The following is a 12,516-nucleotide window of genomic DNA, read 5'->3' as shown; positions in this document are numbered from 1 at the left end:
CTGACTGCAAGTTTTTTAAGGCTAAACCATACTTCTGACTGCAAGTTTTTTAAGGCTGAACCATACTTCTGACTGCAAGTGTTTTAAGGCTGAACCATACTTCTGACTGCAAGTACTTTAAGCCAAACCATACTTCCGACTAAGTCTTTTAAGCTAAACCATACTTCCGACTGCAAGTCTTTTAAGGCTAAAGCATACTTCTGACTGCAAGTGTTTTAAGGCTAAACCATACTTCTGACTGCAAGTGTTTTAAGCTAAACCATACTTCTAAGTGTTTTAAGCCAAACCATACTTCTGACTAAGTCTTTTAAGCTAAACCATACTTCTGACTGCAAGTGTTTTAAGCTAAACCATACTTCTGACTGCAAGTGTTTTAAGGCTGAACCATACTTCTGACTGCAAGTGTTTTAAGCTAAACCATACTTCTAAGTGTTTTAAGCCAAACCATACTTCTGACTAAGTCTTTTAAGCTAAACCATACTTCTGACTGCAAGTGTTTTAAGCTAAACCATACTTCTGACTGCAAGTGTTTTAAGCTAAACCATACCTCTGACTGCAAGTGTTTTAAACTAAACCATACTTCTCACTAAGTGTTTTAAGCTAAACCATACTTCTGACTGCAAGTGTTTTAAGCTAAACCATACTTCTGACTGCAAGTGTTTTAAACGAAACCATACTTCTGACTGCAAGTGTTTTAAGCTAAACCATACTTCTGACTGCAAGTGTTTAAGGCTGAACCATACTTCTGACTGCAAGTGTTTTAAACTAAACCATACTTCAGACTGCAAGTGTTTAAGGCTGAACCATACTTCTGACTGCAAGTGTTTTAAACTAAACCATACTTCTAACTGCAAGTGTTTTAAGCCAAACCATACTTCTGACTAAGTGTTTTAAGCTAAACCATACTTCTGACTGCAAGTGCATAAAATCATCATAAGATGATAAAGTTTGTCCTACCCCTGACTTGAATGTCCTGTTTTCTTACCCCTGACTTGAAGGTCCTGTTTCCTTACCCCTGACTTGAGAATCCTGTTTTCTTACCCCTGACTTGAAGGTGCTGTTTTTTTTACCCCTGACTTGAGGATCATGTTTTTTACCTCTGACATGAGGATCCTGTTTTCTTACCCCTAACATGAGTTTCCTGTTTTCCTATCCCTGTCTACAGGGTCCTCTTTTCTTATCCCTAACTTGAGGGACCTGTTTTCTTATTCCTAATTTGAGGGACTTGTTTTCTTATTCCTAATTTGAGGGACCTGTTTTCTTATTCCTAATCCGAGGGACCTGTTTTCTTATTCCTGAGGGTCCTATTGCTTACTCTGAACTAAAAACAATGTTCAATTACCTCTGGCTTGAGGGTCATGTTTACATACACCTGACTTAATAGTCATGTTTACTTATCCCTGACTTATCAGTCATGTTTACATACTTCCTGACGTGAGGGTCATGTTCACTTACCCAACTTGTGGTTCATGTTTACTTACTCATGATATGGGTGTGATGTTCACTTGCCCCTGTCTTGAGAATAATGTTTTCTTACCCCTGACATGAGGGTCATGTTTACTTACCCATGACTTGTGGGTCATGTTTACCTACCCATGACTTGTGGGTCATGTTTACTTACCCCTGACCTCAGGGTCATTTTTACTTACCCCTGACTTCAGGAGTTTTTTTACTTGCTCTTTAGCGTCATCAGCAGATTCAGCAGCTGTAGAGTACAAACTACTTGTTATCAATTTATACAAAGTCAATGGTAAAATATTAATTCAAGATTTATCTGTCTTTCTATTTAATGAAAAGGATGTTCTGTCAGGAATATTCATGACTAAATTAAAAGAAAGTCTATAGATTGTACTAGAAGTTTGTTTTCCATTTATTTTGATTAAGCTCAAAATTAGTAAACACTTAGCAGATAAAGACCAGACAGGTCTCAGTTTACAGATACTTAGAAATTCAGTTAAAATGGTCAAAGAACAGGTTCAGGAAAACAACACTTCAAATGATCAAGAAAATGGAAAAGTGAGAGACCTTGTGGGAGACTTGATGAACTTTGATCATGATATGAAAGTGATTTACTGCAACATTTAATAATAATAAAATAATAATAATAAAAACAATCATAATAATATAAAAAACAAGAATCATAGTAGTAGAATTTGTGTAGACGATCATTTTAAATATTAAATTATTATGGCATGAACCTGGTGATACAATTACATCAACAATATTAATATCTTACATCAATATAACATGACAATGACATTAAAAAATATTCTCGTCAAACAAATATATTTGTACAATTAATGTTTCCCACCTGATACTTTGCAATATACATAATCAAGGAAATGAAACATTCCAAGACAATGAACCTTCATCATCAAGAAATTCTAAGTGCTTTGATGTAATCAATAAGTACTTTGGTAACATTGATCACTTTCATTTATGATAAAAAGAGAAATTTAGAAAACTATTAAATGTCACCAGATATTCATTCTGTTAGGGGAAGTTAGAGTCAATCCAATCACTTGCAGCACCGCACTTCATCTTACCTTGGAATGTTAAATCAAACAGATTTTGTCTTTAATTTCAGTTTTGAAGTCATTACAGTCGACTCCGGTTAACTGCACAGCCTCGGGTCCATCACAAGACTGTGCAGTTAAACGGAGTGTGCAGTTAACCAAAGTACCGTACAGTACAGCTTTAAATCAGCAAGGCACGAATATAGGTGAAGAATAACGTATAAAGATGATTAGAATCCACTCTTTCAACGTTTCCTTAAATGAAACAAGAGTCTACAATGAACAGCACTAACGTCATATTGTTAAATCAAACACAATGAAATTTACGATTTCCGAAATAAATCGGCAATTGATGTCTGCACACAAGTTTTACTAATAAGTTGGTGAATTGCCGACTCTATTTTGTAAAACAGTTCAAACAGCTCACATTCTCTCTGTTCCATGAATCTGTGTAAATTCTGGAGTGACTGAATAGTGACTTTAGATGAAACCTGGTCATCTACTGCGTCGTCATCATCATTTCTTTCATCATTTTCTTCTTGCTTTGTCTCTGTATGAGCTGCAATGATGGTTGAGTCATCGATTTCACCTTCTGTCTGAAGACCGTCATCTATTGCAACATATGATTGTTCCCATGCTATTGCTCCCTGGTGGGCGGGAATATACATGTATTTACCACCTATGGCATCCTTTACATGTCAATCATTTACAAAGTTGCATTTACCGGCTTGATTGTCCACTTATCTGAAGCACTACAGCAGTGGACTGGCAATAACTGATCCTGAATATGCACTGTGCAGTTAACTGGAGTAAAACTGTAATGAACAATGTGCCACGGGCAGAACATTTATCATGCTATTATCCGGAGTGTGCAATTAAGCGAAGTGCAGTTATCCAAAATTTGTTCCCATTGAAAAGCATTGGGAAAAAACGGGACCGGTGTGACTACGTGCAGTTATCCGGAGTGTGCAGTTAACCGATGTGCAGTTAAGTGGAGTCGACTGTACTTTGTGAAACCCTGTTAAAGTATGCAGGTCAGGGTCAACAAAGTTCCAGCATGCAATGTACTGCATCATGCAACATCCAACCAAATCAAACTAAAGAAAATATTACATGTGGATCATCATCATATACAGATGGAGGGGGGGAGCACAAAACTATGGACACGAGTGACACAGTTCCCAACCTTTCACGAATATCAAACAAGAAATACTAAAAACAATTATTACATATTTAATATTTAATAGTCCCATCGAAAATGTGCACAATGAAGCCTAATTCTGGAATTTTTCTCCAAATACTGTACTTAATTTCTTGGTACTACACTCATGTCAATTTATGTACATGTCCAAAGGGCCTGTTTTTTCATTGACAATAAAATGCACAAATCGGACATTAGAAATTGTTAAAAAGAAACTTGAATTTAGAACTGAAAACTGCTTTAACTGAAATTCATATAGGAACTCAAGGGTAGTAACCTTTAATATATTTTAAATGAACAAGTCAACAGGCATACAAAAATGCCTTGAAAACGTTTGGGAGTATAACCATCCGGTTTTATGGGTAAAGTTTCATTTTCAACAAAAAAAACTGTGGAGATATTCTCTAAAAGAAAAAGGAGAACATATATTCATTTAAACTTTGCACTACTGCAGTATAACAACAGGGAGATGTCTTAACATAACAACAACTACATCCACCCCATCAACAAAGATTGTTCTGTTTCAGCCAATGGTAAGGAATACAGTGACACAGGAGGATGACAACAGTGGACCATATCTCATTTGAGACTTACCATAAAAAAGACATGTGTAAGTTTATGAGACATTTTTCACACCAGACTATTTCAAATTATGTTTAATGGTTCTTGAGCTACATGAATTGTAAAGATCTGAAGTTAACTGTCAAGGGAAATAACCATAACTGTCAAGGGAAATAACTATAACTATCACGTGAAATAACTAACCAAAACGGAATTGATGAGACAAAACCCACATAAGGCATATCTAGCTATATGAGACAATGTACACACCAATTTGCATTAAGAATATATCACAATGATCTTCTTTGGAGATTAACACTTATGGAATAAGGGCAATAACTACATCAAAACTGGACCAGAAAAGACAAAATCTTTTAAACGGAACATCTACAGATAAAAAGCAATTCACCTAAAAAATGCCAAGTAGATCTATGCTGGTTACTAGTAGCATTTCATGTGAACATAATAATATTTTAATTGACAAGGGACATAAGTCGTTCCAAAATGGAGTTGATGAGAAAAATTGTTTTAAAAGGCACATCTAAGTCTATGAGACAATGTACACACCAAAAGGCATTCAATGTATCCACTGGTTCCTGAGCTATACTTTTTTACAGGAATATGCTGTAGTGGATATGTAATACTGATGGTGACAGGGCAGCAGTGCCCTCAAAATTACATCTAATAAGTTGAAGCTTTTATATGATAAATCTGTATGTAATAGGTAATTTACCTACAAACAGTTAGCAAGGGTTGCACAGCTATGCTCGTTACAAGCATCATTCAATTTGAAGTTAAATTTAAAATGCCATCGGCCATAACTCTTACCAAACTGGAACTGACAAAACAAAACAAAACAGAGTGAAGTGTAGGTCTATGAAACAGTCTACACACCAATTTACATCAGAATATGTAGAACTGTTCCTGAGCTATTGTGGTTAAAAGTACCTCCTGTGATGGAGATGCAGTAATTATTAAAAAATGTTAATAGCTCTATTAAAACTAGACCCAAAAAGATGAAACTTATAAAAGATACCAAAATGCAATAAACTATTCACCTACCAAAGAAATACAATGTTGTGTAAGGATTACAGAGCTATATTGGTTGCAAAAAATGTGAACAAATGGAAAGCGGATAGGAGGAGGGATGAAAAAAGTTGATTACTAAAGGCCTAATGCACCTTAATGCTGGGCCCTGAGTTACGTACTGTAATAGTGATGTTACTAAATTGTAACCAATATAGGCATGTAAATAAGTAAGAATGTTACTACAGTCCAACCCACTTATATCGACATCATTTATCTTGACCATCCGCCTATTTCGACAAAAAAATGAAAACCCCCAGTCCCATTGTCTACTATTGCAACCAAAACTGTCATGCTTACGTCGATGTCAAGATAAAAAAATTAATGTACATGTCGACGGAAGCCCTTGGTCCCAGCTTGAACAACTCCTTTGTTTTCTAATCATTTATGTCGACAAGCTGCCAGTTCCAACCCATACTTTGTTCAAAAATTAGTTGATCTTGCCACCAGGCTTTAATTTTCCTGCCTAACTATTTATGTCAGCAAGTGGCCAGATCTGACCTGTACTTTATTTAACAATTAGTTGATCTTGCCGCCAGGCTTTAATGTCGCGGTCAGATATAAAAAAAAACAGGCTTTTGTTTGGTCCTTGATAAATTAAATTAAATTGTATTGTAATTTTATGCATTGATTATGCTACAGATAATAATCTCAATTACATGTACATGTATTTGTCATTAAATCTTTTACTGCTACATGTATCTGTATTTTGAGATAATTCATAACTTGTTATTTCCAGGATGTATTTTAAATGTATACCACTTGAGCTGACATTTTTACAATATTGTATTGCAAGAATCATATAATTTGAATTCCTCATTAGCATGTGTCAATGTATGCAATATTACGCCTTCATCAATCATATCAGCCGCATATCTCTTGTTTGCTTTTACGTACTTTTCATGATGACTTCTGTAACTAAATACACGTACGGTTTAAACCAACTTCTTGACAGGTTTTCATTCCACTGTGAATAACCCCATCCCGTTGGTAGCCTCAACAAGATGGGAATAGATTGACCAAAATCTAGGCCAATTAAAGTACATGTACTTGAAGCAGGTAAATAACAACTATGCAACCATGTGCTAATGCCGACACTGAATATCGTAGTGAATGTTTTTCATATCAGGATGTGACCAATGCAATATTTTATTGTGGATTTTATTACACAAAGGTAACCAAAATGTAATCTGTCAATATACAACTGTATTTCAGACTGATTTTTCTTCAAGTACTCAGAATTTCCATTGTTTGTTTTCTCAAAGTGTAAATGCTACACACTGACGACAGATCACCCCTTACTGACGAATTTAACTTGTATCTTTTCTCAGACCCACCCCCCGACACTTATCTTGACATCCGCCTATGTCGACAATATTTCCTCGGGCCTGAGGATGTCGACATAAACGGGTAGGACTGTATATAACATTTTCCAAAATAAGTGTTCATACTTCGTTTAACTGGCTGATCTTTGATTTGTTCCTTCTCTGGCTTTGCTGCTTTGAGAGCCTGGAGTGTCTTTTTCTGGTTAAAAAAGAAATAAATGAGAAACTTGTCAAGCACATAATAAAGTTGCTTAAATTATATTTTAATATTCATGAACTTCAAATCTTACATAGCTTTTACTATAGCAGCCTGTATCCAATTTATTGTTCTCAATTATAACATCTATAAAATAGTGTGTGTGTGAATTTTGGATTTTTAACGTAGCTATAACAATTTTTCATTCATTCTGCTACGATGTCTGCAGTGTAGCAGTTTTTAGTGATGGCTAGCACTGGGGCATCATGCTGCAGACAAGTAGTGTGATGTCCAACCCAGTCACATTATCCTGACATCAGGCCTACCAGTCCTAACACTAACGTCTTAATGCTGAGTGCCTAGTGAGACTGCTGTTTGTACCATCTCTAGAAGTCTTGGCATTACTCTGCAGGGGTTCGAACTTGAGACATCCCACACCTGAGGCAGAGCAGTCATACAAACAGAATATAGTTTTAAAAAAGTACTGATTAAACGATAAAAGTTACATTAATTTGTGCCCTAACTATGTTTCTGAAAAAAATCCACTTTTTATAAAAGAAATAAAAGAAATAATGGAAAGTTACTGGGCTGATCAGTTAAAGTAACAGTTAAGAATACCAAGACAATAGCAAGCATTTTCCGTCAAATAAAATCTCTTTTGAATGATAATCTCATAAAATAGAATGGATGTTGTTTATACTTTGTTAACTATTATATATAAATAAAATTTGAAGACAACAGGATACAGTTAATAATGTGCTGCAAGTACCCTAAAATAGCCAACATTAAAACAGTGGGAAGCATAACTGTTAATAAATTTATTAGAAAGGAAAATTAATAATAATTTATACGGGTTATTTAGATAGAACTATCTGGCATCATACCAGGTTCACCAAGCAGAGAGCACATGTCAATGCAGTAGTCATGTGATATAAACAAAAACATCAATGATACATGCTCAATGCTTGATGAATCTGACTTTCTCCAGGCTGCTGCAAGAGTTACAGGTTTCTGGTCACTGTTCTGAGCATAAATATGTTCTATGAACATTACACGACTTTCATTTATATTTTTCATATGTTTTCCTACATCAACATTGAAAATGGATTATTGTTGCTATCACGTTACTATTGGACTTCTGCTTTCATGATGAGATTTAGGTAATCATGTGACTAGCAAGACAACTGGCAAGTTCCAGGTCAAATCTCATCAATGCTGCAGTTTCTTCTCACCTGTCAGCAGATTAAATACATACCGGTACTGATGGCAAGTTCCAGGTCAAATCTTATTAATGCTGCAGTTTTGTCTCACCTGCTAGCAGATTAAATACATAATGAACCTTGTACTTGCAATCTCTGAGAAAATAAATCATCGTCCTATTGCAAGTAAGATCATTTAAGAGTGAGCAGCTAACCTATGCTAACACTGCACTGTGTTGACTAGTCCTACACTGAAAGACATACCACCTAATATTCATGTTTTTGGGTGCTATGTCTTTCTTTCTAAATGACAGTGTTGTGAAGCATGTTCCCAAGTTGACTGACAGGAGACTGAAAGGTAAAATTTCAAATATCTCGCACACTAAGCAGCCCATGTCGACACTCTTCCACAAATTTGTCTGATACACTTACTCTTTATCCTCACGGAATCGAAATCTGGATGCAATTTCCTGTTCTGCTGACATAAAATTCAGTTGTTTGGAAATGCCATGGAAGCCAGGAATACCAAAATCAGATTAAGTTGAAGAACGCTTCCTTAATTATATCATTAGAAATATAATAATATTGAAGACAGTGTTTTGATTGTTTCATTTTGTTCAAAATGCATATCCTTGTAACTATTCTTAGCATTCCCAGCTTCTATCGAACTCGAACCAACTGAAATGTAGGTCAATGGAACCTGAACTTAAAAACATCTTCATTTGCTTAAATGAGAATCTGAATTTTTTGGAAAAAACACATCCAGGTAAAGTCCAACTAAAGCAATATGGCTTTAATTTGTGGAAAAGTGTCAATATGTGCTGCCAAGCATGAGACATTCCTGAAAATTTGACCTCTAATTATTATGTCAGTGATCATGGTTACAAGATACACAAATCCATTACTTAGGTAGCAAGACATAACACCCAAAAACATTGATATCAGGTGATTTATGTCTTACACTGTAGGACTAGGTGTCAACGAATTTCAACTTTTCAATAGACAACTAACACTGAACCTAGACCCCAATATAAATGTCCAGATAACAAAATGGTGTGACATGGATCAGAGGAAACTCAGATTACCAAAGTGCACACAGAATAAAGTTTGTGATTACAAAATAAATAAATAAAAACAATGACCTTCAAAATATAATATATATCTATTTATTGATCTCTGCTCATATTAACATGCATTTAATTTTCCAATATAAATCAGATGACTGTGGTTAACAATCGATAAACAGATGCCATGTCGATTCCAGGTTAAGTAAGGGGAGTTACTCTGATATTACGGTAATACTGAAAATATACTTTTACAATGGCATATACTTGTCCTAATATTGGGAAATTGATGTATATGTTGCAAAAAGTTTAAATCAGCTTGAAAAATGTTTTACTTCTATGGTACACATTTTGTCACATGTGCCATCCAATAGAACTATATGAGAAAGAATTAAAGAAATGCATCTGTAACCACCCATGATGGGAAGAATAGCATGAGGATGGTTGCTGAAAATGGATCACTAACATGAGCATGAAAGTATGTAGACCTCAGACTGTTTAAACAACTCCCAGTTTTCCATTGCAAAGTAATAAATCATGTATAACCTGTCAATTGTGAAAGCCATCTGAAAACAATAACTGTCCATACTTCATATTTTGACTCTTATATGTTACCATAGATTCAACCTCTTGGCTTATGACAAATACTGTAATCATGTGATCTGACTCTTGCATAACATCAGTGGCCACTATCAAACGACAAGCTGGTAAGCTGATTTGTCGCAGTGACAGCAATTTTAAGAAGGTATAGATTCTATCTGAGAACATGGGATACGGCCATTATTTCGAAACAGTGATATTCATGGGTGTAGTTTTAAAATAGTGTACTTGTCAACAATACCGACATTTTCCAAAAATCAGATGGTGATACAGAACTAGTAACTTATGATCATGTAGCATATATAAGTATACGATAGGTGGGGTTAAGCAGAAAAATCTAATATCACGATACCATAGAACCCAAGATACCAAAGAAACCAGCTAGTCCTACAATGTAAGACATTATTTTTGTTTTTAGTGCTATGTCTTACTACCCAAATAACATGCATGCATAGCGTGTTCCAATGTCGGTTGACATCAGAATGAATAATCACTGTTTGAGTAATATCTCATACACTTGGCAGCAAATGTCAACACTCTTAGCCAAACTGATATGTAATCAATATACTCACTGTATATTTTTTACCCTGGTGGAATCAAAATCTGACACTAGCAAATGTTCCGTTGTCATACATCTGAATTTGCTGAAATGCGGCGAAGTATGTCCAAGTAGTTTTATGTGGGGGATTTGTTTTTTGGACGAAAATAAATGTTGCTTACAGTTTCAATAAGCATAATATATTTTTATTTGTTTTGTTAAAGAATAATATTTCAACTTAGCCCAATTTCGGCATTCCGGGATTTCATTGCTTTCCAGCCAAATGAAATGTAGGCCAACAAAACTTGAAAACAGGTCCATTTGTTTTGTGAGAATTTGAATTTATTAGAGAAAAGACATCAGAGTAAGTAAAGTCTGACTTAAACATTATGACTTCACTCTGTAGAAAAGCGTCGTTATTTTAGTTGCCAGTTGTGTGAGTTATTCCTGAAAATTTCAATGTCGTTACGATGTTATAGTCTGACTTTAGTGACTATACGAACCCATTTGTTTATCACATTAAATCTTTCGTTATTGAAATCGGCAGGTGTGTACAAATAGAGATGTATAGTCAGACTATAGTCGACATCAAAACACGCTACACAGCGCCGTTAGTGAGGCAGTAAGACCCTGACGCACACAAGATAAATATCAGCGTCGATGGACTAAGGAACCAACCAGATATTTTCGATACCTCAAATCGAAATTATGTGACACACTCAGATCATTTCAAACTTTTACAAATAACATCTTCAGTTTAACTAAAAAGACGAGGAAAATTGCCTTTTTGCGCAGTTTTGCATATTTCACACGAAGCGCTTCCTCCTCTTCAGTTAACGTAGATGGTAAATTCGTGAAAACCATTTTCTCGCACTGGTATTACTTCCAAATGGAATCTTCTGCGTTGGAGATGTAATTGGTAATGTTTGGATCATATGAAAACTTGCGGACAAGAGCAAGTTCCGCTACGGAACCCATCGCTCTGCAGAACCACATACACATGCCAGTCATAGTGAAGTGATTGTGGGCAAGAAACGAAAAGGTCACTGATTTAAAAATACAAATGTAAAAAAATGCATATATATATATATATATATATATATATATATATATATATATATATATATATATATATATATATATATATCACTACACTACTTAGAGCATAGAAAGTTCCAGCTGCAAAGAGCTCTTCGAGATTACTAACAAGCTAATGTCAAGGAACAAATCTACACCACTTCCAACTACTTTCTCTCCAGTCTACCTTCCGGACATGTTTGCAAATTTCTTCCGTGACAAAGTACAAACCATTAGAGATAAGCTTGACACCAAATTTTCAATTGTTGGGATACAGAATTTGAGCGGCAACCATTAGCAGCATTTGAACCTGTCTCTATGGATTTCGTATGTACAGTCGCGACGAAGAGTGCACCAAAGTCATGTAAACTTAATCCAGTTCCAACATCACTGCTGCTTGAGTGCTTAGATCCAGCATTGCTTTCACTAACTGATGTTATTAATACCTCTCTCTCATCCTGGGAATTCCCATCATTTTTCAAAACTACCATTGTAAAGCCTCTGCTGAAAAAAACAACACTAGACCATAACGATTTAAAGAACTACCGCCCAGTTTCTAATCTCCCATTCATATCAAAAATCTTAGTAATGGTTGTCCTATCCCAGCTTGTATCTCATCTGAATTCAAACAGTCTTTTTATCAATGTACAATCTGCATATCGCCCTTGCCACAGTACTGAAACTACTCTTCTTAAAGTGGTTAATGACATTCTCTGTGCGCTGGATAGCGGAAAGATTACAGTCCTCACCCTCCTTGATTTGTCTGCAGCATTTCACACAATAGACCGTTATATATTACTTCACCGTCTTCAGCATGTATTTGGCATTCATGAAACAGCCTTACTGTGGTTCAAGTCATACTAGGTCACCAGGACACAAATTGTATCTGCAAATGGAGTACTCTCCAGCCCAGTTGATCTATTTTGTGGTGTTCCACAGGGGTCTGTTCTTGGACCTGTTCTCTTCATTCTGTACACTCAGTCGCTCTCAAGTGTCATAGATCATCGTCCAGTATCTCACCAATTATACGCTGATGACATTCAAATATACAAATCTAGCCACCCAACTGAAGTTGATAATACCATCCAAGGTGTAGAGAGGTGCATTTCTGATGTGAAATCATGGATGACATGTAACAAGCTGCAAATGAATG

General features: G+C 35.6%; 1 protein-coding gene across 1 annotated transcript in view; it reads right to left on the bottom strand.

Moving 5' to 3' along the window:
* Positions 1 to 11,190, bottom strand: part of LOC149779049 (negative elongation factor E-like) — a 47,057-nt gene extending 35,867 nt beyond the window's left edge. Inside the window, exons 1-3 of the mRNA XM_089939618.1 lie at positions 11,070 to 11,190; positions 6,816 to 6,888; positions 1,650 to 1,705 (exon numbers count right to left, since the gene is read on the bottom strand). Coding sequence (XP_089795744.1) covers positions 1,650 to 1,705; positions 6,816 to 6,888; positions 11,070 to 11,150 — 210 coding nt within the window. The 5' untranslated portion in view covers positions 11,151 to 11,190. The remainder of the gene's footprint in view (positions 1 to 1,649; positions 1,706 to 6,815; positions 6,889 to 11,069) is intronic.
* Between the last annotated feature and the right edge of the window lie 1,326 nt (positions 11,191 to 12,516).

This window comes from Sinohyriopsis cumingii, chromosome 17, assembly GCF_028554795.1.
Source record: "Sinohyriopsis cumingii isolate HCF-2022 chromosome 17, ASM2855479v2, whole genome shotgun sequence".
NCBI lineage: Eukaryota > Metazoa > Mollusca > Bivalvia > Unionida > Unionidae > Sinohyriopsis > Sinohyriopsis cumingii.
Note: the sequence above shows the minus strand (reverse complement) of the source record. Positions and strands in the feature narration are given on the sequence as shown.